Source organism: Plectropomus leopardus, chromosome 17 (assembly GCF_008729295.1).
Source record: "Plectropomus leopardus isolate mb chromosome 17, YSFRI_Pleo_2.0, whole genome shotgun sequence".
NCBI classification, from domain to species: Eukaryota; Metazoa; Chordata; class Actinopteri; order Perciformes; family Serranidae; genus Plectropomus; species Plectropomus leopardus.
Genome location: NC_056479.1, coordinates 25,168,799 through 25,195,218, shown reverse-complemented (window position 1 = coordinate 25,195,218; position 26,420 = coordinate 25,168,799). Strand labels below are relative to the sequence as shown.

General features: G+C 40.2%; 1 protein-coding gene across 1 annotated transcript in view; it reads left to right on the top strand.

Moving 5' to 3' along the window:
* Nucleotides 1–22,042, top strand: part of LOC121957209 (protein shisa-8) — a 108,463-nt gene extending 86,421 nt beyond the window's left edge. The window contains exons 3-4 of the mRNA XM_042505740.1: nt 9,724–9,840; nt 21,546–22,042. Of these exons, the coding sequence (XP_042361674.1) occupies nt 9,724–9,840; nt 21,546–22,042 (614 nt within the window). The remainder of the gene's footprint in view (nt 1–9,723; nt 9,841–21,545) is intronic.
* The last annotated feature ends 4,378 nt before the right edge of the window (nt 22,043–26,420 follow it).

The following is a 26,420-nucleotide window of genomic DNA, read 5'->3' as shown; positions in this document are numbered from 1 at the left end:
ACCCTCGCTTCACCTCTGCCGCTCACCAAATCCTGATCTGAAGTCTGAAGCAACTGATGTGAAATCTTTTCATGAAAGATTAATTCAGGCAAATTAGCTTAATGTATGAGACCCGAATTGGGTCCTGTTGCGTAACGAGGATTTCTTCACCTCCCCAAATTTCTGCAGCTGTTAGAGGGAGCTGGAGATGATTATGCAACACACACACACACACACACACACACACACACACAAATTGCGCATGTACAAATGCACACACACAGAAATTCGGAAGCGAGGTTAGAAGATTGCTCACAAACACAGACGTACGTGGAGAAAAACACAAAACATCAGTAAGTGTCTGCGGGTTAGCGAGTGATTTTAGATGACTGTGCAGTACAATTACCTCCTTTGAATAATTGAATCCTCAGAAGTTAAGAAGCGGTGGCCAGGGGTTTGCTTTGTTGTCCCTTGAAGAACAATTAGAGAGAGAAGGAGGGAGGGAGAGAGAGAGGGGGAGGGAGAATGAGTCATGGTGACTTTGAGGGGGGCCGGTGGGACTTCAGACGCCTGTCAGAGTTAAAGAAGCTCTTTGTAGATAATGAAAAAGAAATAATGGAATAAAGAGATTCGCTCACACTGTTTGCTTCACTGTTACATAACACACACATGCAAGCACAAAAGAATGCATACACCCTCATGCACGTACAAACACTAATTATTGCACACACAAACACATATTATGATGACTGAGTGTGTATCTGTGTGTGTTAAGAGACCTAATATTCCAGTTTTAACCCATAACTGCATCATTTTAAAAGTGCACCCGACAAGTTAACCAGAGACTCGATATATGTAAATTAAATGACAGAGGATCTAACGTGCTGCAACTTGACAGTTTATTTAAGAAACGGAAAAGAGTTTAAGGACCAAATTAAAATGTCAGAAGCAAAAAAAACGAGAGAGGGGAGAGGAAAAAAGGAAGGAGGGAAGAAAACATAAAATCACTGTTAAACATCGGTCTCTTTTTTTGTTTAACGCTGCTTTTTACTGTCAAAACTGTCCAGTGAAGTCAGAGGACTGATGGGTCAGATGTAGTGTGGCGCTGAGGCCAATGACGCTGTCCGTGGTGCTGAAGAGAAACAGTGCAGATCTCAGTGGGACGCTTGACGGTTTCTGTCCGTGGTGCTGAAAACGGCTGATCTACATTCTGGGAAAGATGCAAATCAAGAGGGACATTCTCAGCTCATTTCTGTCCCTTTTCTCTTTCTTTTATCTGTCTCCCATCTGTTCATCTCTCGCTTCCTCTCTCCTGTCATCCTTCTTTATCCTGTCTTTGACTCCCTTCTCTTTGACGCATCATTAAGAAAGTTTGCATGGACTGCAGTAACGGACTGATCTGCCGAAGTTAGCAAACTTGATTCAGTAATAAAGCTGCACTACTCCATATTTCTTATATTAACAATCAGTCAAATGACACACTGATGTCAGCTGCAGAATCACCTTAAATTAGACTCCTTTATCAGAGACTAAAACAGGATTAAGGACCTTTTGAATACTGAATGCGCGTTTGGTCTCTGAACAGTGTTGATTGGCTGATTGTTTTAAGTTAGTTGCTTGTGTGTGAATTTTATTGCTGTTTTGTTTTAACTTTGCTGTTGTGTTTTTAGTCTGTTTGGTCTTTATGCGAAATTCATCATGCTGCTGTCTTGGCCAGGACGCCCCCCGAAAAAGAGGTCCTAAAGTTAATTTTTTCTTTAGTTCCCCGTTAGCTTAAGAACCAGACAGATTTGCGAGATTGTGTTTTATTTGCTCTCGCTGATGTATCTGTCGCCCCTTCCATTCAGACAGATTTTCTCCTGACTTGGCTCACTTCAGACCATTTAAATCATTTGTCGAAAGCGATGGCTGACAACTTGTGGAGCCTTAACGCTTAACACAGAATATGCTATAAGGTTGTTTTTTTGGCTGTTCACCCTCATGCCAGACACGACGTTGAGCAGAAGCCAAGCTTAATAAAGAGGTGCGCCACTGAGGCATTTTCAAAAACAAACCAAGATGGTTGCAGCTGATGTGAACGTTTTGTTGAAGGACTATTTTCAAACTGGTAAAATGGCAACAAGACATGTTGATACGACACCAGGGATCCTGAACTCACCTTGCCCAGAGTCACTTTACAAGATAAACAGAATATATTTTTCAGAGTATTTATGGCTCCAGAGTTGAATATTAGATCGCGCCTACATGTTGACTGTTATTAGGTGGCTTCATGATCTCAGTGTACCTCCAGTATGTTTGCTGTTTTTGCCTGTATTTCTTGCTTCCTTATTTTCTATCTTCATTCACTTTGTGACCTCCCTTTGTCCATTTTGTGCTCAACAGGCCCTCCCCAACTATTTCTTCAATAGAAAAGTTTTAAAAGTAAAAGGTGCCGTCCATCCCTGTGTTTATTACCAGTGTGTGTGTGTGTGTGTGTGTGTGTGTGTGTGTGCGTGTGTCTTTGTGCATAGCGGTCCTCTGCATTACATAAAGTGCTGAGCAGACAAACAGTCAAAGTTCAATGCATCCAGTGTGTGGGCTGAAGGCAGAAAATAATGGTGTTATCCTGGGATAAGCCCTCGTTTACCCTGCAAATAGAGTGTGTGAGAGGGAAGAAAAGGGGGGGTGGATGACAGAGAGACTTCCTCATTGGAATCAGTGTACTGAAGTGACTCCATTTACTCCGTTTAACACACACAAACAACAGCGAGGCTAAAGAAAGAAAGTAGGAGAGAAGCAAGGAATGAGTGGGCGAGCGACGGGTCTTTCTAGTCATTTCATCACTCTTTGTGCTGGTTGTCATTGCAAAGTTGAAAATTCAAGCAGTTTTCAAGAGAGATTTTATTACCTCACTCCATGTTAGATGTAGCAATAGAGACAAATAAAAAACAGCCCAGCCGTCAGAAACATCATTTTAAAGTGGTGTAGTGTGTAAGTCCACTTTATTATTGGGAGGTGAAGGGGGGTGGGCGAGTGCACATCACTTAGGCGAGAGGCTTCCAAGCTTCAGAGCACCGCAGACCACTTTTCAAGATGAACTTGCTATAATATCGGTTGTTTTTAAACGAGTCATCGCTGTGTTTCCAGCTGCTTTTTAGCCACAAAAAGTGGGTGTGTTTTAGTTACCAGTCACTGTGTTGTCAGCAGAGATAGTGCCAAGACAAGTGGTTGTCATTGCTGCATTTTCTGTCTGGATAGTGCCACAAAAAGAGGCAATTTTTTCACCAAGACATCCTTGCATTTCCTGCTGGGATAGTGCCCCGGAAATTGGTTTCTTTTTGCAAAAAAAATTGCTGCGTTTCCAGTTGTTATTGTGCCACAACAGAATGGTTACTTTTTAATGAGATGTTGCTGTGTTTCTGCTTTGATAGTGCCACCAAAAGTGTTTGTTTTTAAATTAACACATTGCTGCATTTCTTGTCAGAATAGTGGCACAAAAAGTGGTTATTTTAAGCGAAAACATATTTTCCTAAACATTTTCAAGTGGATTTGTGTCTAAATCTTACCACACATTGTTGAAGCTCAAAGAAACATAAGGTTTCAGTATTTGCTGCATATTAATGTATAGATTAAAAGTATCTGTGGTTTGCAATAGGTCATTTCGGAGAAGTACAGTGCTAACACACGAAGGGTGAAAAGATACCGCAACAGATTCAAAAACAACACTTTTCAAGCTCATCGGCACGTCTATCCACCCGAGTAAAAAGTTAGGGTAGAGGATTTTAAAAATTTAAGGTGGATGAGTGCTCCTCACACATTGCTTCCATTGCAAGACAACAGATGGCCAACCTCACGCTCACTGAGAGAGAATAAAAGAGCAAGATTAGAGAAGTTACAGGAAGAAGCAGGTGAGTGAGAACGGAGGGAGGATAGAGAGATGGAAGAGGAAAAGACAGTTACATGAGCATGAAGACACATGTGACAGGAACTGTAACAGAGAAAAACTTTGTGATACAGCGAGAGACAAAGATAAAAAAGACACCCCGAGAGAGGAAGAGGGAAGGAGAGCTCAGATAAACAGCATCTGCTCACACTCCTTAGATGTGTTGTTTGCGTGATTTAGAGGGGCCACAGCATTATATACTTCACAACACCTCAAATGTTTGCGTGTCATTTTTTTTCTAGCACACTGAGAAAAAAATTAATGAAGGAGGCCCATATGTCACCCACATGTCACCCTCTCAAACATGCAAAGAGTATGTCGTTACCTAACATGTTCCTGGTCAAGGTTGTATTTTATTTACATTTTGTAGCAGCAGCAGCTGAGGGCATCTCAACATTAAGTTATTTTTAGATGCTATGTGTCAAGAGTAGCGGGAATATATGAGGTGTGCAACCATGCATTCATCTGCTGAAGGCAAAGTTGTTAAAGAATCATATTTCATATGCATGTTAAAGTATAATTGGTATTTTTCATCCTGTGTTTTATTTTTTTATGTTTTTCTGTCTAAGTGTCTAATGGAGACATCAGTTTTTGAAACTGGTCCAGTATTGAGAGAGAGTGCTGCAGCTAGAAATGAAAACAGGCCGTCTTGGTGCAGTATGCAACATCCATGTGCTTAAAGTGGTTGTTTTTGACACTGACAGGCTCACATGGACTAAGTGTCTAACAACATTGTTGAAATCATCCCCACAGAGATAGTTCCTAGATTAACCAGAAACAGTGATTTTAGCATGTATAGAGCCAGCCAATTATATCTAATCGGATTTGTTTCAACCAGCAGAGTTGGTGATTTTTGATACAGTGGACAGATGATCCAAGATGTTTTTTTTTTAGTTTTATTTTGTTTTTGTTGACTTGTAATGAAGTGTGTTTTGAGGCTGTTTCTACTTCAACAAAAAGAATCTTACTCTTTAATAGAAAAAAATTGGCATATCTCTGTGTGGATCCTCTCAAGCTGAGCCTGTCAGCAATAAAAACAAGCACTTTTAGTATAATTAAATTGTAATAGTAATAATTGTAACAATATTTTAAATATAGTTCTCTGGACATTTTTTATCTACTAATTTTTTTGCCATGTTGCTCATTGCCTTTTTTCTCAGTTTTTTGAAAGAAGTCAGACAAATTTGCTGAAGATTCAAAAGTTTAAATACTCGTGAAAGATGTCGATCAAGAAAACAAGTAAACTCATTTCCTCAAAATGCTGAACTATTCCTTAAATCCTACATCCATCCATCCATCCTTTGCAACACTTTATAACATATATAGTGCCGGTTGCATGGAGTGAGTGAGGGCACGTATGTTTTTGCAGCTTCCGCTCTAATAAATTAATGTGCACATTGGCTGGTACCCTAAACAGCTGGTGCTTTACTTTAAACTTTGTTACATAATTATATAGAAAATATGCTGCTGTTTCTGGTACAGTCAGAGGACAATTTTCCACCATGTGTCATAAAGTAAAGTTCTCCTTCATGGCCTCCTCTGACCTGTCCTGCCCTCTCAGTCCTTGTTGTTTTTCTTCCCCTCTCCTTCTCTCGTACACTTACATGAAATGATGTGACATATACGCCACTTGGCTGTTCATCCAGTGTGCCCTGCAGTTCCATAAGTGCACTCATCTTAGCCCGCGCAGCTAGCAGGACTCAAACTCCCTCCCTGCTAGTTTTTATGCACAATGCATTAAACAACAGGAGTCTCCTCTCTTTCTCCCTCCATGCTACCCACGCCACTCTCTCCTCCTCGCGTCTATTTTCCTCTCTTCTCCTTCCCATGCATCTCTCTCTCCCGCTCTCTGTGTGACAGTAGTCATGTCAGAGTAAGGCTGGCTGAAGCCCTTGCAGCAGTCTGCCTCTTTGATGTTGAGCCCTGCTGAATTAGGCCATCACCCAGCGGTGCTCTGCTGCCTGCCTGCACACACAAGTCACACACACAGTACGCTCCCGAACACACACATACAAACAAAAACAAACGCATGCTGGTAGGAGAGCATGCACATGCAAAACAAAGTATACGTGCTGCTGCACACACACAAGGAGTGGACGTACAAGCCACGCACGTCTCACAGTGCCTTCGATAATATGCTCTAAATGTCCAAACATCTCCCATTCTCCTGTTTCTATCACATTCACACACTGTTAGTCCTCATTTCCTTCTGCGCTTCTCTTTAATAAACATAAATTTGAATTCTTATGAGCGCTTCTCCTCTGAGGCCTCCATACTATAGTACATCAAAGAGCGTGCACACACTTATGAACACACACACACACACACACACACACACACACACACACACACACACAAGCGCTGGAAAAATATAGGACATTCAGAGAGAATTTATTCAAGAATACAGAATACAGGGAAGAATTTATTCCCTTTCAATCTGCTCTCTCTCTCTCTCTCTCTCTCTTGTGCACTCTCTTACAATTTGGTCGTATGAATAGGAGCAAAGTGAGTCAGGCAGGAAGCCTCCTGAATTACACATAAAAACAGGCTGGTGACCTGACATCTCATAAAATGAATAAGACGTCTTCAGATGGAATAATATTCTCTGTTCACAGAGAGGAACCCAACTCTGTTGTACCTTTGGTATCTCATGTTCAGTTCCCAAATTGTGTGCAGAAAAATATTTTACTACTCTGAGTGAGTGAGTTATGTTCACTGAAAAAGTTGCATTTAACCAAAACCATCCCACAACATTAAAGTTGCAGTAATCGATTTTTCTAAAGTATCAATGGATAAAGGGTCAAAAACCATATACATTTCTGAGGAGTTGGTGGAGACCCAAAACAGATTTAAAAGGAGAAATACAGTGGACAGAAACAAGACTTCAAATGAAAGCTAGTATTTATCTATATCTGCTTGATGTGTAAACAAGCAGCCCAGTTACCAGAAAAAAATATTGACATTTTATGTTTCTGCAAACCACAAATACATTACATTTGTTTGTTTTATACGTGTCATATCAAAGTTTCTAAAGCAATCCAGTTCTGATTACACGTACTGTATATGAGCTGACTTTGTCATCGTGAGACGCAGAGGATTATAAATTGTGTGTCACCGAGGCGAGACAACTTCAAATTTTCAGACCACTGTAGACCACAGTTTGAGACAAAGGAACAGCAAATCTGATCTTGATTTAGCCAGTTTTTGCTGTTTCCAGTTGCTTTTTAGCCATCGAATGTGTGTGATTCTTTAGCAACCTCTCACTGTTTTTACAGAAGGGATAGTACCACAAAAAATTGTTGTTTTTTACTGAGACATCACTGCATTTCCAGAGTTTTGTGCCTAAACCTATATTTCAGTGTGTCTGCTATAATAACATACAGATATGACATATCAGTGGTTTGCAGAATCCTACAATGTAGATATTTTCTCTAGGGATTTTGATTAAAAAAAGCCAGTTTTCTAACACATTAGCCATATCAACTTCATATACCATACTACTATGCTATGCTAATTTTGCTGCACCCAGGTGGCCAAAAATCAATCAATGTAGCGTTAGTTGAAGTGCCAGGTTTTTTAAGCTAAACCATAACATTAACCCTAAAGAGATTATATTTCTCTAATATTAATGAGATTACTGTAGAAGTGTCACCAATTAATTAGCAACACTCCTACAATGTTATGTTATGTAAAATGGCATCCCTGTGTGGTATTGGTTTTGTGTTTGAGAAAATAATTTTAGTGTCTGAAAAATCCTGTTTTGTTTTTTTAGACCTTATGATTACACCAGCTTTTTTTATGAATATTATTATTATTCATTTATTTATTTACTTTTAAACTCTTTCATCCTGCATGATCAATAATGGAAAAATGCCTTTTCCCTTGTGGATTTTCACCTTTGTCCATATAACTTTTCTTAAAAATTGAGGAATTTGGAAGCTGACATTCAGCAGTTTCCATCATTACAAAACTAACAAATAACCCGCAATGTTTTCTTTCATATCCCAAATTCCTTACCCCATGCCATGGCTTATTAACACGAGTATTGCCTCCCTCTCTTTTCCTCTCTCTGGTGGACAGGAACAGCCCTGTGGTCAAACTGGAGACTGGCCAGGGATCTTTCCATCAATTAGTTGATTTTTTCCCCGCTGTCTATCTCTGCCTTCAACTCTCTCTGTCTTTCTATTCTTCTCTCTATCTCTCTCACACTTTCTCTCTGTTTCTCTCATTATTTCCACTGTTGTGGGCTCACTAGAGGACCGCTTAGAGCATGGCATCCAAATGTAGCAAACTTATAGAACAAAAGCTTTTTTCTTTTAAATGGTGTCATTAAGCAATCATACAAAATATCCTTAAATCTACTTTTCCTTTTTTTTAAATAATGTTTTTGTTTGTATTAATGCACTGTTAAATGAATGAGTGAGGAGAGCAGGTGGCACCAGCAGTCTACATAAGACAATAACATCCCACATTTTACACACACGCAGCAACACGCATAAAATTACAACACACAGTTGTGCCTCCCTGCACTCCACACCGCACACAGCGTGTCATCACTGCATATCAATTACACGGGGAAGTGAGGATCTATTTCTAATTCAATCACTCAGAGCTGGTGTCACATCCCTCGCTCTCTGGGTCTCAATATGCCTCGCTGTCTTTTTTTCCCGTTGCTTCATTCTCACTGATGCGTCTCAGTCGTCATGGGACTGTTTAAAAGGATCCCGTTGCGCTTTTCCATATTTTCTGTCACATATATAATGTTACAATGTTGGATGTTTATATTAAAAATGGCCAACGTTTTAAATAATGAGGTAAATATATGTGAAAGTAATGCCTTTGAGCAAAAACCTCAGGCTTCAGACCGTTCTGAATATTCTGTTTCCAATGGTTTTTTCCTCTTTTGAGAGAAGCTAAAGGGGCTTATAACACAGCGATGGTTCTTGCATGGAACTTTTTTTCGCAGTTCAGCATTTCATTCGCATGATAACAGTATTTTGGGGGCCTGAAAATGCAGCAAAATTTTGAAACCGGTTTCCAGACTGTAACCTTTTGAAAACGCCACCCCTTCTGTTGCTGTGTAAACTGGCAATGCGTGGATCCTGTGAGAACAGTGACATCACAGCCACACATCATGCATGCGTGTGGTGTTCTTCTATGGCGTGTCATCACAAAGTTACACCACCAACTACTGGCCTGGCATGTACCAACAGTTTTCTTTTTGCATTTTCTGCATTATTTTCTAAATCAGGGGAGCTGAACCATGCCATGTGTTTGTCAGAATGTACAGAGACATATGCACAACACATTTACACTGCAGGTTTGGGAACGTGTGTGTTATTTTGCTTGGCAGTTGTCCTCGTATGAATTCCAACAGCCTATATTAGGTAACGTTCGCCTCTGTCCTGGGCAACCTGCACTTCTAAAAGCTTCATGAATATATTTATTTTAAGCAGAAACATTATGTAATGAGGGCTGATAGAAAAGAGCAAATGTTTATCCAGCCTCAGCTAATCATTACATCCCACAAAGAGCTTTTTTAGCATCTTACGTCACATTCGGGGTACTGTGTGCAAGCACTGCTTGTGAAGGAGAAAAACATTAATGTCATCTTTTGTCAGAATCAGTCCTAAAGGGCCACGATGTACCAGAGTTACAGAGGACTAATAATTGTTATATTGCTACTCCCTCCTGAGAATATTCTCATAACACTAGCTGATGGAAACGTATACTGATTTGCATTTTCTTCAGCATTTTGATACTTCACAAATGTATCTTTTATGTGCACTAAATGTAAATGGACTCTCTCTCCCTGCCCTCAGATCATAACCATCTGAACAACGCAGCCTTGTCTCCCCTGGGTCCAGCCATGGCCTTGTCTCACCCTCACAACAACCTGGGAATCGGCTTCAACAAGTACACCTCGCTCAAGGCCGTGGGTGAGTAGTATCACACACACACTACACGGATAAACACACCTTTACAACCGCGCGTATGCACGTTTGAATACTCACTAATGGATTTAACCGGTGATGTGAACATAAGGACGGATACAGAGTGCAGGCTTAATGCACAGAGGTCAGTGAGGTCAAATGCTGTTCTGTATAAACTGAATCAGGATGATGAAACATACTAAATGTCCCCATACTGATGCACACACTGAGTGGGAAAGTGGTTAAGGGAGAGCAAGCACCAATTAGGATAATGATTTTTTTATGAGTCTGACTCTCATTCAACCATGTTGACTCATGACTCATGTTTTAGTGCTGTGGCCAATTTTGGATTTCTCTATTTTATATCAGATCACAGCTGCAATGATGTAAATATTATGACTTGTATGACCACTCACATGGCAAACTACACACTTTGATTCTAATAATCTCACTTTCGCAAATCTATTTTTGATGAAGTACAAGACTGGAAACTTTAAGGGTAACGTAAGTTTATTTTTTTAACCTGGACCCAATTTTCCTATGTTTTTGTCCCTAATTGACAAATTGAAACAATTTTTGGAATTGGTCCAGAATAGAGGTAGAACGTTGCAGTGGTCAGTGGGGAAACATGCTGCAATTTAACCATTTCGGGCATGTTTGTTAATGTAATGTAATATGTGTTAATGTATATCAACAAAAAGTGCTTGTTTTTTTCACTGACAGGCTCAGTTTGTTATTATAAGTGTCTGACACCATTATGGAAAGGATTCATACAGAGAAGGCCCTTTTTGTAAAAGAGTAAGATCCTTTTTCTTTAACCAGAAACAGCTCCAAAAACTGGTATCCCAAACCCACCAGACTCCATTCAAATAAACAGTGATTTTATTAACGTAAATGACGCTTAATTCAAAGTTGTCAGGAACAAAACAAACCCCTAAAAATGTCTTGGTTTGTCTTAAAACTGTAACATCATTCACTAACTCTGATTTGGTTGAAATCAATCTTAAATTTAACCAATTAGATGTGAAAATATGCTACAACTATACCTGCTAAAATCAGTGTTTATATAAATGGAGCCTGGTGGATTTGGTGATGGCAATTTTGGGGCTATTTCTGGTTAAACAAGAAAAATGTAACTCTTTAACAAAAAGGTTGACCTCTTTATGGATCCTTGCCATAGACACAGAAAAACAATCTGAGCCTGTCAGTGGAAAAAACAAACACTTTTCGGGAGCGGAACCTGACGATGAACAAATGCCCCAAGTTGTTACATTGCAGCCTTTTTCACTGCTGCCGGCTGCAGCCTTGTCACTCACTACTGGATCAATTCCAAAAATTGTTGGTCCCAATAGTAACTCAGACATAAAAACGTGAGAAAATAGGGTCCAGTTTAAAAATGACCAGTTATCCTGCTGCAGTTTAACACGATGCACTTCGCTGAAAGCCGTCACTGTTGAACAGGAGACTAGCAGCAAGATGTTAATTTAAAACACTGCAGCTGTGCCTTTTTGCACTAAAACCAATAGACTACATAAACCAACAGACATAACTAGACATAATGTGTGTATATTTATGTAAATTGTTGCATGCTGTTCACTTCTAACTGAGTAAATCTGTTTTATAATGCTTTATGAAAGTGGGGAAGTCCTGTATTGAATAAAGCAGACATTAGGATCATTGTTGCCTCACAACCATGAAAACAACTGCTGTTTCTTCTGAACGGGTTAGTCATCTGCCTAAAGCTCAGCCGCTATAATGCTGACAGTTATTGACAGCTTCCCTTTCTGTTAATAGTAACTGTGGATCAGACGCTTAAAAAAAAACCAAAATACATAATTCACTGCTGATGATGACATAACTCACACAGGAACTCCACAAGTTTGCAATTTAAAGAAAGGATAAAACACACACATTAGTTTAGGCCTCGGTGGGTGGAGAGTGACAATCGTCTAGACAGCAGCAGTTTGAAGTGACAGGTTCAGGCCTCAAGGTTGCCCTCTGGCCTCTCTGTTTCCCTCTCACACACTGAGAAAAACCACAAATAAACATACACATCATAAATATGTCCTACACACACACACACACACACACACATTACTGCTTCCTGCTGCACAGGCACACATGAGGGGCACAAACATGTACATAGACATACATATCTATCATCTGATCACTGCAGACAGATAAGGACACAGTGACGCTGACGAGGAGCGACAGTTTGCCACGTGTACATGTACTGTTCATCGACACAATATGCAAATATATACAGACAGGACTGCCCATCATCACTGAGTTTCAGACAGAAACTTTTTTTTACATCTGTTAGACTTTTTTAAACATGGCAAATAGCACTTTACAATCATAACATTTGTAGATTTACTAATTTGGACACACTCGTGACCTCTTGTCCTCTTTTAATCTCGTTCTCGTTATTTAGAATCTCCTCTCTCTTTCTGGCTGTCTTAAAATATCAAATGGGGCTAATTCACAATTCAGTAGAGATATAGATGAAGACATTTAGTCATTACTAAAGCCCTAATACTTAAAGGCCATTTAACATATGTTAAATGTCATTTATGTCTTCAAATTAGTAGAATATACTTTACTTTGCATTTTACAGTAATGGGCTCAAACTTAAATCATTACTGTACAATGTAATTAAATGTTTAATTATATGCTAAATCGGGGCTAAAATATCATCCATGCACCCACTGGTGTGCATACGCAACATCGAAGTTGAAACACTATTAAAATGACAATGTCAGGAAAACATGGAATTAAAAATTTGACTTTTTGTGTTGAATTTTTCCTCACAGGTAAAAGTCTGCCCTGTCTTCTTGCTTGAGGTGGTTTGGGGATGTAATGCAGTCAGAGAGGAAAACTTCACAAACTACTTAAGGCTCAATAAAGTGGTGCTTAAAGTTAAAAAAAAATCAAATAAAACTTTTATACTCATACTTTTATTAAAGATCTTTGTTTAGTATCTCCTAAAAAGACATAAGAATTGATCATCAATCAAATCAGTAAAACATTACATTTGTTCACATTGCATTTCTTATTCCATTTTTTATAAGTTCTACTACCAGTTTCACCTGCTTTTTGATTGTCATTTTTTGTACTTCTTGGGTTATTACCTATGCATTCACAAAGAGAGAAACATAGATGTACACACAGTCCAGTCATCTTTGGATTGGATTGGATTTGTTAGTCTTTGCGGGGCAATTTGGTTTTCAAATACAGTGGTAGACAGCACAACCAGTATGTTACAATAGATCCACAAAGACATTAACACATACAACATATAGTAGATTTCATCACAATGACATTGCAATGAGCCATAAAAGCAAGACTCCTTGTTATAGTGTGTGCAAAAGCAACTACAACTTGTTTAAAAATTCAACAGCAACAGCTGCAACAGCATGATCTCACATATCTGTGTGATTTGGCCTTTTTACGGAAAGTGTACTTCCTCCCTGATAGCAGGAGTCAAAACCCTGCAAGAAGAGGTTGTTGAGGGTCCGCCAGATCGGCTTTTGCCCTCTGAGTGGCTCCAACTTTGCCAAGATCATTTAAGTTAGTGCCAGTGGTCTTTTGCTTGGGTGGAATAGGAGACAGTTGGCCTCTGGGCACAGATATGGAAAAAGCCCCAATGACTCTCCTACAAGCGAGCAAGAAACACAGACTCTGTGGTGGTTTTGCCTCTTTTTTGTTATTTTTTTTTCATCTCCTTGTAATGGTTGCAAATCATTTTGTAGTTTGATGTCTCTTTGTGGTCGTTTTTGTGTCTTTGAGGAAATTTTGTGTGTGTTTTTTTGTCATCTTGTGCCTCTTTGTGGTTGTTTTGCTCCTAGTTATTTTGTATCTCTTTGCAGTTCCTTTTGACCTTTTTGGGGTCATTTTGTGTTTCTTCCCGGTCAGTGTGTTTCCCCTTAAGGGGCATTTAAAGTTATTTTCTAAACTACAAGTGTTGCTGATGTTCTTTTTGTAAACCATGCTAAGTTTGCCAGACCGACAACTCATTGAAAAAGTTTAAATTGACTCAATAAAAATGAATAAAACATTGTCAGTAGCACCTAACCTCAACTTTCTAAAGAAAAGCAGTCTCTGGTTGGCTTTTTTGCAGACAGACTCTGTTGGCATCAAAAGTCATTTTGTCATTCTGAATGGTGCTAAGATGCCTATACTGTCTCTACAGCTCCACTGATAAAAATTGCTGCTGTGACAGCCGGGTTAAGTCAAAAGTCGATAAGCATCCTTTTTGTCTTAGAAACACTGAGTTAAAAGAAAGAGTCATCAAACAATTTGATAAAATTGTCCAAGGCTGGCCCACGGCTGACCTCACGGTCCTGCAGGAGGCTGACAACCACCGAATCATCAACAAACTTGATTATGAACCTTTTCACACATGCTTATCAGCTCTCTTGCTGGGCGATAAACTAGGCAGCAGGTCCAGAGATCCTGGCTGTGTGGACAAAGTCATGGCTAGGACACACAACAGTTTGGGTGGGATAGCTGACACTTTGCCAGCTGAAACAGCAGGGATTTTGGACCAAGCTGCTTTGAAATCTTTAGGAAAAAAGTTGGACTTAATACAGCTGTTAACAACGCATTTGTTTGCTAAAATCTCATACAGAAAGCAAAACAAGAGGTGAAATGTGAGAAAAGGAAGCAGTAAGCACAAAAGGGAGGATAGACGAGAAGAAGGGGATAACAGGTCAAAGAGGTCGGGACTCTCTGACAGCAAACCTGCGCCAGGTGTAGCAGCAGGACTCTGGCTCAAGTAGCCCCGATGTATCTGTCTTAATTACAGGAGCACAGGTGGACTGGCGGAAATTGTTGGATAAAGATGCAAAAGGTTAGAGAGTGAGAAAGTGAGAGGACAGACACAGAATGAACAAGCAGAGAGAAGTGAGAGGAGGAAGAAATAAACTTCCATGGTAGAACTGAGATGATCTGGGTTGGCCCTGAGGAAGCAGGTATAAACTATGTTCATTTTCAGCTTCATACTTGTAATTAAGGCTTCTGCTAGACCATGTGTACAGGTTTTAATGGTCAAAAAGCACTTTATTTTCTTCATATTGGCACCGTCTGTCTGAAACACTGTTTTAGCGCAGTCACACAATCAGTCAACTCTGATTGTTCAGCGTTTCTGGGTCTTATCTGCGCTCTCTGTGTCTCTACTGTCATTGCAGTCAAAGAATGACTGTAATGGAGAATATTGACACTTTCTATTGTGAAAAATCACCACTAAACACAATCGGACTTGTTCCAGCAGGAATATGATCTCAAAGCAGGGCAAAATAAAAAATATCAGTCACAAAGAATATGTGTTTCAATGATGTAAGCATGCAGCTACATGAAGCAGTATACCTGAAGCTACTTGCAGTAGCGTGTATTGAGCAAATCGACGTATAAAGAAATCTTTCAAAAGCTGTCAGTTCATCTCTCAATTTGGGAACAAAACAGTCTGAAGCTTGAGGTTTTTGCTGACAAGAATTACTTTTACATATGTATAGCTTATTATTTGAAATTTTGGCCATGTTTAATATGAACATCCGACATTGTAACGCAGTATAGCAAGAAATATGGAAAAGCATAATAGGTCCCCTTTCATAAATACGTCTTGTGAGATCCATAGAGCTCCATCCAGGTGAGTGTCGGGTCTTGAGGACAGAGAAATGACAACATGAGACAGAAGGTGGAGGGATATTATCAGAAAGGGTGTGAGAGACTGTTTGCCAGTTCTCGGCCAAGACCGCCTGAAGCTTTTAATTAAAGTCTAATAATCTGACAGCCTGAGCGTTATTTAGAAATACTGTAGAAAATGGCTGTCAATTAAAATATGTATTATATGTAATATTTTCGATATTTAAAAAAGAATTTTTTAAAGTACAGAGAATATGTCCCAACAAGTACAATAAATTGATTGTCAGTTGTTTAGTTGGATTTATTTTTGAGTTTTTTTGTTTTTTTTAAATAATTGCCAAAGAAAAAAACACAATTATTTGAAGACTCACTGATACGTTTTTTTCACTTGTTTTTAACTCAGTTCATGATTAAATTGTTAGAAATGTTGGCTAGGCAGTTGCTGCATTTTTTAGGGTGCACTTTAGGTCACATAATTGATGGGAAAAAAAATGTTGCTATTTTTCTATGATCCAGAATTCCCCAAAAGAAGCTTTGAAGATGAAGGAACTCAACTGGTTCAAAGTTGTTTTTATGTTTTACACTTCAGGATAGGGTTCCTGTACTAGCAGTGATCAGTGGAATACCTGCGGAGATGAATGAGGGAATTTTCTTCAGTCGTATTTTTATGAGTTGGAATGGAGATCCCAGAGTTTAGTACCAAATCTGTCAGTCTGAATTACATCGAGATGTGCATTAAGATGTGCAAAGGATGTAGAATATTTTTATTTGAGGTAATGGCACAGCTATAAGAGCATGCTTTCTGGGGTTCAAATATTCCTCTTAGAGTAAGACATCATATAGTTGCAGTGGGTACACTTATTTTCGTGGACAATGTGGATGAAGAGGAAATGTAAGGGCAAAATTAAGAGATTACGGATGCAGTTCAGGACACGTGCAATAGTTAAAGTGGCCAGAAAGGGTCAAAAATCTCCTTTATAGTGAAGAAAATGATTGCAAAATTATAACTGAAGCATTGTTTCCCACAGAATTAGATTATGTTCTGTGAGATTCTATGTTTGGTGGTAGCTGATGCCGGTGTGGGGCAGACTTTATGTTTTTCTGTGTGTGTGTATCCTTTTGGATTATTTTCCGTGTCCCCTCCCTAAATTCAGAGGTTTCAGGAGGCGTCCATGAAAGTAGCACAGACACAACTCTGTGACTTTTTTTTTCCACAGCAGCATTTTGTAAAGTTTGATTTGTGGGGTTGATAAACGATTGATGGAGAGGTGAGTAAAAGCAAATTTTTAGACCCAGTGCAGTGAATGGTTCAGTTTCACTTTCACTGTGTCTGGCATTCTGCCGTTACATCTGTGCCCAGAGTATGCTCTGCACTCCAAGAGTGTGGTGAAATGAATAGTAAATATGTATCCAACAACACTCTTAATGAATGGTCCAGCTCTAAAAAATAGAAAGTCAATATATGGCACCCGATGCTGATATCATGGCGGGCCGCCACAAGTAAATTGATGCATTGGAAACTCTGTGAAGGTTGCAAAACTGCACATAAAAGTTCTAAAATTGACAAACAGAAAACATAAGCTGAAGAAAATTTAAACAAAGTTCAGCAGAGTGTCACAGATAACATTAGTGATGGGCTATTTGTCAAAAAACACCAGAACAAAATTGGGTTTTATGTGTAATGCCATTGTGTTGTGTGCTAATGTGCAGGTTCGTTCAGAATAATTGCTCAAGCATAAATAGTTGGCAATGAAAAACAACCAAATACAATACAGTCTGTTGTAAAACTCTAAAATCCTTTGCAGGGCCAAACTTCTGCAGTTCCAGTGCAGTGGCCCAGATTGAGCCCACAGGCCTCGCTTTAGGCTGCTGCTGGATGGAGAGCAGGAGCTGATGTTGTTGAAGATATGAGAATAGATGAAATACAGATGGAAAGATTGGAAAACAAGAGAGAGAGAGGGAGAGAGAGTCTGAGCAGATGGAGTTTGTGAAACGGAGAGGAAGGCACATAGCACTGTCACAGAGGACCCTGCTGTCAGGTGCTCCTGCTGGCAACATGTGTGGAAACACTCAAATGGACAGCAACAGCAGTTGTTGTGGGAAGAAAGGATGTGTTTAATTCATTGTTTCTGTGCCGTCCCAGATTCTCCCGCCCTGTCCTGAGATTTGAACCAAATTCTGCTGCTGGAGTCTCGGCTGCAGTGTAGTACACCAAAAACAGATGCACTGAAAAACAGTAAAACTGCTCCAAGAACTCATGGCTTGAACAGCTCTCTGCATAAATAAACCTTCATTTGAAGCAATACGTCAGTGAGTGTCTTCCCGTCATTGTGCAAACAGGCAGCCGGTAAAAAGCTGCCAAAAGCGTGTGATGCACTTTACTGCACAGACGCATACAAATCAAGCAGCTTATTCCCTTTTCAATGAGTGAGGAATGTATGTAAATGTGTTCTTTGTGCACAATGCCTGGCTTGCACATGCATGTTCATAGGAACCAGCAGACACAAGTACAGTCTAATCCTCAAAACGTTCATCCCTATCTTGCAAAATTTAAATGAAAGCCAAACAGTTCAGTTAATTCTCCTTATTCTTAGTCATCAAAATTGTGACACTTTATTGCTTTATCAAGAAAAAAAACAACTCCTAAATCTCTCACTTGAACAATTGAAGGGATTCATTTAACTGCTCTTTCTCTGTCTCTTCTGTCTCCCTCTCCAAAGCGTGCAATTCATACTATCTGAAGGTTTCACTACTTGTTATAGCACGGAAGTGCTTCTCAGTTTAAAGAGTAACCTAACACCCGGGGCCATATGAATAAAACTAAATCTGTGTGTACGCACAGAGGCAGAAATATGCATTCACATTCTTTCTTTTATTTGTAAAGCCATGTGAATGCCTGATTCTGTTTTATAAATCTCAATTATTTTGGCGCTGGGCACATGGGCACAAGCTTCATTTTGACACCCACAGTTCCTCACAAATTGGTGTGGAAACACCCTCAAACATGCATATTAATAAGTGTGCCCCTTTCATCTTTCAGTGAGAAATACAGTACAGAAAGTGCTATTTCATTAACTGTGTCGGCAAGGTTTTCCAACAGTGCCAAAGCAGCCGTCATTACGCAAATCATTGTCACAGTGAAATCATGGTCATTTTTATCAAATATCAGAAGGATCAATGATTCATTCATAGCGCTCACATGGAAACTTTGCAAACTTTACAAAATGCTCCACATGATAATATCAAATAATCACTATATTATATTCTTACCTTGTACATGTTAAACGATTTTGTGTGCATTTTTATCTTGCTTGTGTTGTTTGTCTTAATCTACATACTATATCTTCATTTTATCTCAGCTAAAACTGCATGTACAAGTGTAAGGTGTGCACATTCTCGCAGCACATTCCTCCTTTATAAATACCAGTTTATGTGTGGGAAAAGGCGTTTGCATTGTTTTTGCATCTGGCCCCAGGTTGTAAAGTAATGTACAGCCCTCTGTTTCATCTCATTTTCACTGCTGGGTTTGGTTGGGTGTTGCACCTGTAAGCACACCTAACATTGATGTCACAGTGTCCTGAAACCCCATGAAATATAATTCTACATCACTACAGCGATATAAAAAGTAAAACCACTGAAGAAAAAAAGCAGCAAGGGAAGTTTAGTAAGACAGCAGACACTATTTGAACATCTATTTTGTCAGAAATACAACGGATGAGTAACTGCTGCATCTGTTTACTGCCAACAAATATACATTTCACTGAGGAAGTCAGTCAAAAACAATTGCAAGCACAATCATCCAGCCGTCTTGTCCTATTATTCCATGTTATATTTAAAACTGTTCTGCTGTCAAAAAACAAATGACATTGCCTTGTTTTGTAGACGCATTTTGATAACCGATCGTGGTTGCCTGCACATTGCCGGCACACTGAGAAAAGCAGGACTGTATTTCTGTACTTAAATCTGTGGAGCAGCTTGGAGGATTTTACTGAATGATTACTGGTGACCCCGTCTCCTTCCTCAACAGCTGCTGCTGAAGTGCCCTCGAGTCACACAATGGACCCATATTTGAAGTGTTCAATAAGCAATTACCAGACTGTGATGGCACTGGACAGTTTCTTGACATGTGTGAATGTGAGAGTGCTCCCCGAGGTGTTTCCTGAAAATACAAATATAAGAAAATGTTCCCAGTCATCTTGGCTAGAATAAATTATTCGAAATGAATCGACAGTAGTGGCTACAGAGGGGAAAACAGGCCTCTGCTTAATTCTATATTTTGAATAAATATAGTAGGAAAAGCAATACATCTTCACATTTTCCTCAACTGCAAGCACAAATCACAGAGCTTAAGCCAATTCCAATCCTGCAAATATACAAAATCCAAAAAATGCTTTCAAATGATGTCCTTCTGAGTTGCGTTTATGTCTCATTCCTGTGAGCGCTGTGTGCGGTGCAGCCACATTCATTCACATTCATTACAGCAAATTCAACAGGTCGTGCATCCTCTGACCAGACTATTGACATAATTGTATTATTATGTTCCTGTTTGGAGTGTAATAATGATAAGATCAGACACACAGGCAAACAAACAGATTAAAAAACAAACACGCAGACAGATGTACTTTGTCATAAACATGTAGTACAAGCTGATAGCAGCTGCGTCCTGCTCTGTTGTGAGGAAGACAGATGTTAAGATACTGAAAGATACCAAGTCTAAGAGGAGGATTAATACAAAGCAATGAGGGCACAGAAATGAAGAAGAATTTTTTTTTTTTTTTTTTTATTTCTCTCCAGGAAAAAGAGACTGATGAAACGGGGCTAACTAGACAAGGTTGTTCGTGACTTTAGGGCAGTGTGTGTGTGTGTGTGTGTGTGTGTGTGTGTGTGTGTGTGTGTGTGTGTGTGTGTGTGTGTGTGTGTGTGTGTGTGTGTGTGTGTGTGTGTGTGAGTGAAGGCGCGGCTGGGCTTGTTTGTGGGGTAGGGGGGTTGGGGTGGGGTGTGATGACCGAACAGCAGAGTCGAGTTCCACTCAGGGAGCTCACACTAATCTGACTCGACACGCTGAACCCACTCTATTTTTACTCCCAACAAATCTCCCACTTTGCCCGACACTCACTCTCCTCTCCCCCGTTTGTCGGCTGTTTTCTTGATTCTCAGTCTCTCTCCCTCTGTTTGTTTCTCTCTGGTGCTGTTGGTATTTTTAACTCCACGGTCAGCGCGTAGACAGTTCAGAGCTCAAATACAGGAATATGGTGCGAGCACTCACATCTTCATTGACACCCGCATACAGTACACACCCTGCAGGATTCATCATCTTTGCCTTGGCATGTCTTTTATGGGCTCACCTGACAGTTTGACAGATTTGCCTCAAGTGTGTGTGTCTGTGTGTGTGTGTGTGTGTGTGTGGATATACAGTATGTGCTGTGACGTGATGTTTCTGTCAAACTTTATCCAGATGAGCATCTGACTAAGGCCCTGTCTACACAGATAGATGCGTATCTTTGAAGACTGATTTTTTTTTTACCTCCTTTTTCTTTTCTTTAACATTTTGTTTTTATTGGAAGCCAGTCGTCACAAAGGTAATAAAATGTACTGGCTAATGTTTCCTTTTATGAAACACCTACAGGAGATCTCATCGCCATTATTCAACTTCAGTATGCTCAGTTGTGTGAGAGTTTGTAAACAGACGGCTGATATCATTTTACTGGTTTTATACATGGACCCTGATGACTTCAGTTCGTCAAGAATTTTCTCAGTTTTTTGGATTCTTGGTTCACTGGAGGCATGCAAGAAATCAAGGTCTTCTTCAGGAATTCAACGTAACACAGGCTGAGTAATTGATAAAGAAATGGTCATTTATGGGGGTGAAGTATTTCTTTAATACCACACACACACACACACACACACAACAAAGTTACTTGGCTGTAAAATTAGCCAGAAGTTGATATATATATGTATATAAATATTTAAATATATAGGTATGAGGTTAAGCTGATGTACATCACTTTTATCACTGATGGTCTCTGTCTCTGTTTCTCTTCCTCTTCTGTCTCTTTTTCATCATCCAGACACGACTGCACGAGACTACTACAAAAGTTACCCAATGGTAGATTACACCCACCGCCAGTCCCCTCCCACATTCCAGCCAATCAATTTCCACCCCAAAGACAAGCCCTTCCTCCCGCCACCCGACATCCATGCGCCACTCGCCATCACCATCAACGCCTCCCAGATCCCCAAGCCTAAAATCTCCAAAACCAACACCCACCCACTAACCTCCAGCTCGGCCTTCAAAGCATGGGACCCCAGTAAGAGCCACATCCAGCACCCGGTGGCCTCCCATATGACCCTCCAGGGGCCGCAACACCACCCCATCCAGCAGCAGCAGCACCAGGCGCTGCACCAGCAGAACAGCCGGCGCCAGGCTTACTCCAACAAGAGGCAGTTCAGCATTGAGACGCTGCCCGAGCTCTTCTCGCAGCCGCTGGGCTACGGCCACTCGCCACACATGCACCCCAAGCACAAGGGACTGCCCACCAACAGCAAGACAGAGGTCACAGTCTGAACATGGACAGAAGAGGAGTCTAAGCGACTTTCAAAGTAAAGCTCCGATATCTTTTATATCCACAGCCGTAATGGCGAGAAGTGAGAAAGCAAATATCGTGTATAATCAGATTTTTTTTTTTTTTTTTTTTTTTACATTTTCCTCATCATTGTTGAAAAAGTAATAATATTGTGAGTGATATTTGTGTACTTTTAAGACCACTGGATCAAAACAGCAGCAGCAGCAGATTAGCTGTGAAGGTGGCGGATCGGCAGGTGTGACTCTTTGAACCCGGCCGCTCCTCTAAATAATTGAGTGGCCTCTCAGTGTGTTGGCACAGCTCTCCTCTCCTCCTCCTCCTCTCAACCCCCTCGCACCTCAATGATACTCCGCGCTGCTCTGTAGCACCACTCCACCACGCACAAATGTTCCAAACCGAAACACTATTTACCCCACAAACAAGCCCAGACGCACTCTACCCACATTTTTTTCTTTTTTTTCTTGGAGACTGTCAGAGAGGCTGGTAGGGGGAGTGTTTCCCCTAAGACTTTGGCTCCCCATCAGCAGAGACAATGCCATTGTGTTGTCAGCTCCCGTTGCCCTCCAGCCCCTCCGGAGAGTGAGATATCAGCCTGGCAATTCATACCAGCGAAGAGGGGAGGAGAGCGGGGTTGGTTATTCATCTCATTCCAGGGGCAAATGAGACGAGAAGGATCTGAAACGTGTACACACACTTACACACACACACTTGTCAAAAACTACAGACGCTTCCCAGCAGTGTCACAGGCACCCCTTCTCCCCCACTGACACACAAACACACACACGTACACACTCACACACACACACACAAACACTTATGTATCTCCACACACTGTTCCCCGGAAAGTGGGGAAAGTGAATAAGCGTGCTCTCTTGTTGGTATTTGTAACGGTTTGTCGAGCTGCTCGTTTCAGTCGACGTCTCTCGTGTTGCTGTGGATGTTCACCTCTAAAGAAAACCCAGAAAAGTGTCAGGATGCTGAGAAAAAACAGCAAAAGAGGTGATGTAACCAGAAAGGTTGTTACAAAGTCATTGCGATCTCTCCTCCTCTCTGCTCGAGGTTAGATTTCACAAATGAGGCTGGGTTTGTTTCAGGGAAATGTCAGCCAACGTTGCATATTTGGTACAAATAATTGATTGTCACTCTAAAATCTGACGAGCTGCTTTACTTCAAAAAATCTAGGAAACTGATTACCTTGAAATATGTTAGTAGACATACATTTTAGTCTTAAATTATGTATAGATTATATTTTATTGTTAAGTTTTCTTAAAATTCAGTCATATTTACTTAAATTTGTGAAGTTGCTGCAACTTGAGTATTATAAGTTCCATTGAATCAATCTCCAAGTTTTCGCAAATTCAGTAAACCAGGTTTACTGTGCTATATTTCTGTGTGCTGCTGGTTGCAAACTGGTCTATCATATTTGTATTTTCTTAAACTTGCAGATCTCCTAACTTCTTCATTGCCAAAATCCTCTCAAGTTAAGTCTGATTTACTTGTTTTATTAAAGTGCCCAACACTTAGAAAGAACAGGGTCATTTCAATTGTCATTTTAAAGTTGCAAAAACTTCACAAAATTAAGTAAATACAACTAAATTTTAAGTAAATTTAACAATTAGAAATAGAGTAAGCATGAATTAAGATTAATGGTTTTAATTTTTTTTCCCTTTTTTCAAGGCACTTTTTACTACGATCAACTTGTCGGATTTTACAGTGTACCAGGAAATTAAATTTTCATTTGTAGATCATGCACAACCTAAAATATTGACTTTATGTATTGAGTCAACAGAGACCTGATTCCACAATCACAATCTAATTGATTGATGATGAAGTGTTTCTGGATGTAGGAAGAAAAAAGCAGTGATGCGTTACAGGAACACCTTTTCCCAGCATGGCTATTTCCAAACACAGCTGTTTGGTGCATGTGTTTACTGCTTCAATGATAACATAATCTAAGAGGCTGAAACCACTCATCAGTGCTCCACAATTTCCTTCACTCATCTACAACAATTGATAGTTCTAGCTACTGTAAGATCAATAATGCCTAAAAGCACCATAATATATGATAAGTTTACCATTTTGTGATGCTTTAAATTGGTAGTTGGTCTTGCTGCTTTAATTCATTTTACAGCATTCATTTTCTGACCATAGGCCGGCTGTTTGTTAAACTGTAATCTCTCATTTCTGTTTCTACTTGTTAGATACAGAAATTGTGACGTGTGCATGTGGAGACTTTGGCGATGTTTGAAGGAAAGTTCTGGTATATTTCAACCTGCCATGTTTCTCAGGACACCAGTGACCGCAGGAACACCACCAATTTGCAGAGGTATGTCTCTCAGGATGGCCCAGTTGCCTTTCCGCTTCTATTCTCTGTCTTTCCTCCTCTACTTAATTTGGGCGATTAGATCAGCCAGCAAGTTGCCTCAGATGCAGATTCCTGGACTCAGACACAAACATTTAAAATGATTCAAACAGAAATCCTTTTTATTTGAAAAGATGTAGGAGGCCAGCACAGCTTGCCCCAATATGCATTGTTTTGTGCGAGTCCTTGTTTAACTCCAAACATTACAACAGAGCTGATGAGTGTAAAATTTCGGGAAATACAGAAGGTTGAAATATACCAACATTTCGCTTCAAAAGCACTTTTGATGGAGCAGGGTTGAATAATTAATGTAATGAGTAATATTACCAATTTATTTTGGTTGACAAGTAATTGGTAAAGTAATCACTTTTCAGTAAGTATATATATATTTCAACACATTCTCACTCCCAACTCATCAGACACGGCAGCTTAATCAGTGGCCCCACGCTTCAAACTATGACACTCTTGGTTCCCCTCTAGCATCAGTTTTGGACACACAAGTACAGCAAATTAATCTCTGTTTGGTACAAACTAAAGCGTCTTTCAAAATGAATTTGCACGTTCACAGGAAACTGAGGGGTTTTTTTTACCAAATCTACTGTAGGCACTGCAATAGACGGGTTTGCATTACAGATATGAACAACACTTCAACGATATTTTCGACATGTCAATAAAACACAGTTGCGTGATGACTGCGTTTCCATTGAGTGATATAATGCGACTTCTCTTCTCGGGATAACATTCCAAGATCATGGTGATGTGAGTTTAAGACATCAGGAGGTTTATTTTTATTATGGAAAGGTTTACATTGGAGTTACTTAAAAGCTTTGTGCGTCTCGTACAGAAACTAGGTTTTCATACTAAAGGGTGCTTTTAGTCACTGATGGCGACTGACCAAGCTGCCGTATTTGATGCTCTGGGAGTGAGATTTAAGCTGTGTTTTACATTATATAACATTCATTATATCATATTTTTCAAATAACTTCTGCAATGTTGGTTATTGTTGGCTTCAGTCTCTTTCAGCCTTCAAAGCTTCTTAGGTCCACACCGCACTTCACCGTACAGAGCAGCACAAACAGCCAGTCTGACTCACTGATTGAATTCACCTTCATTTGTTATCGCGAGGACACCAGTTATGCCGCAGTGCATATGCCTGGCACATGCTATAGCACATCGGACAGGTGGTGGAACCTAATCAAACGGCAGCGCTTACCAGAAGTCACACACTATTTAGCACTTTCCCTCACTCCCTCTCTCTCTCTTTCTGCTTCCTGGCAGCCTCCTGGCAGCCTGTCATCTTCCCCCCCGACCTCCCTCTGTGCATCCATGTCCATAGAAGGTTGAGCGATGGGTACCAAGCACTTGTCTGGTGTTTGGAACCCAGTGCTCCAAGCTGTTGTAAACCATTGTATTCTCACTAGGTCCTCAGAGCATGTGTGTGGGGAGGGAACTATAATTAATGACAGAGTCAGTAACAGCATGGCAGACTCCAGATTTACTCCTCACACACATGCAAGCAAACTCAGCCACTCAAAAGGCAATGACAAACACGAGCATGCTCTGCTTTACATTATTCACAAGTGGAGATTTGCCGGAGCCAACCTGCTCCCTTAAAACTGCACCAAGTGGATTTTGTGCAAAAGGACATTTTAATTTTTGAATTCATTGATTTTCCGCGATGGCTCTTCCACTTTACCTCTCCGAGATGTGAAAAACCTGTAAAGCAAGCCTGCTGGAGTGCTGCTGGCATGCTTTTGTAATAAGGGATCAGGGGAGAATGGGGGATCATGAATACAAAAGCATGAATGGGATATGCATGGCGTGAATATGCATCATCTGCGCTCTCGCCAGCGTTGCCGCGCTGTATGTACTGCACCGCGTTGCAGCAGGTTTCTTCCCCGTCTCTTTGACGTTTATTCCCACACGGTGCCACACTTTAAGTGGGTCACTTCATACGAAAAAAGTTCTCTGGCCTCTAAAAGCCCTACCAAAATATT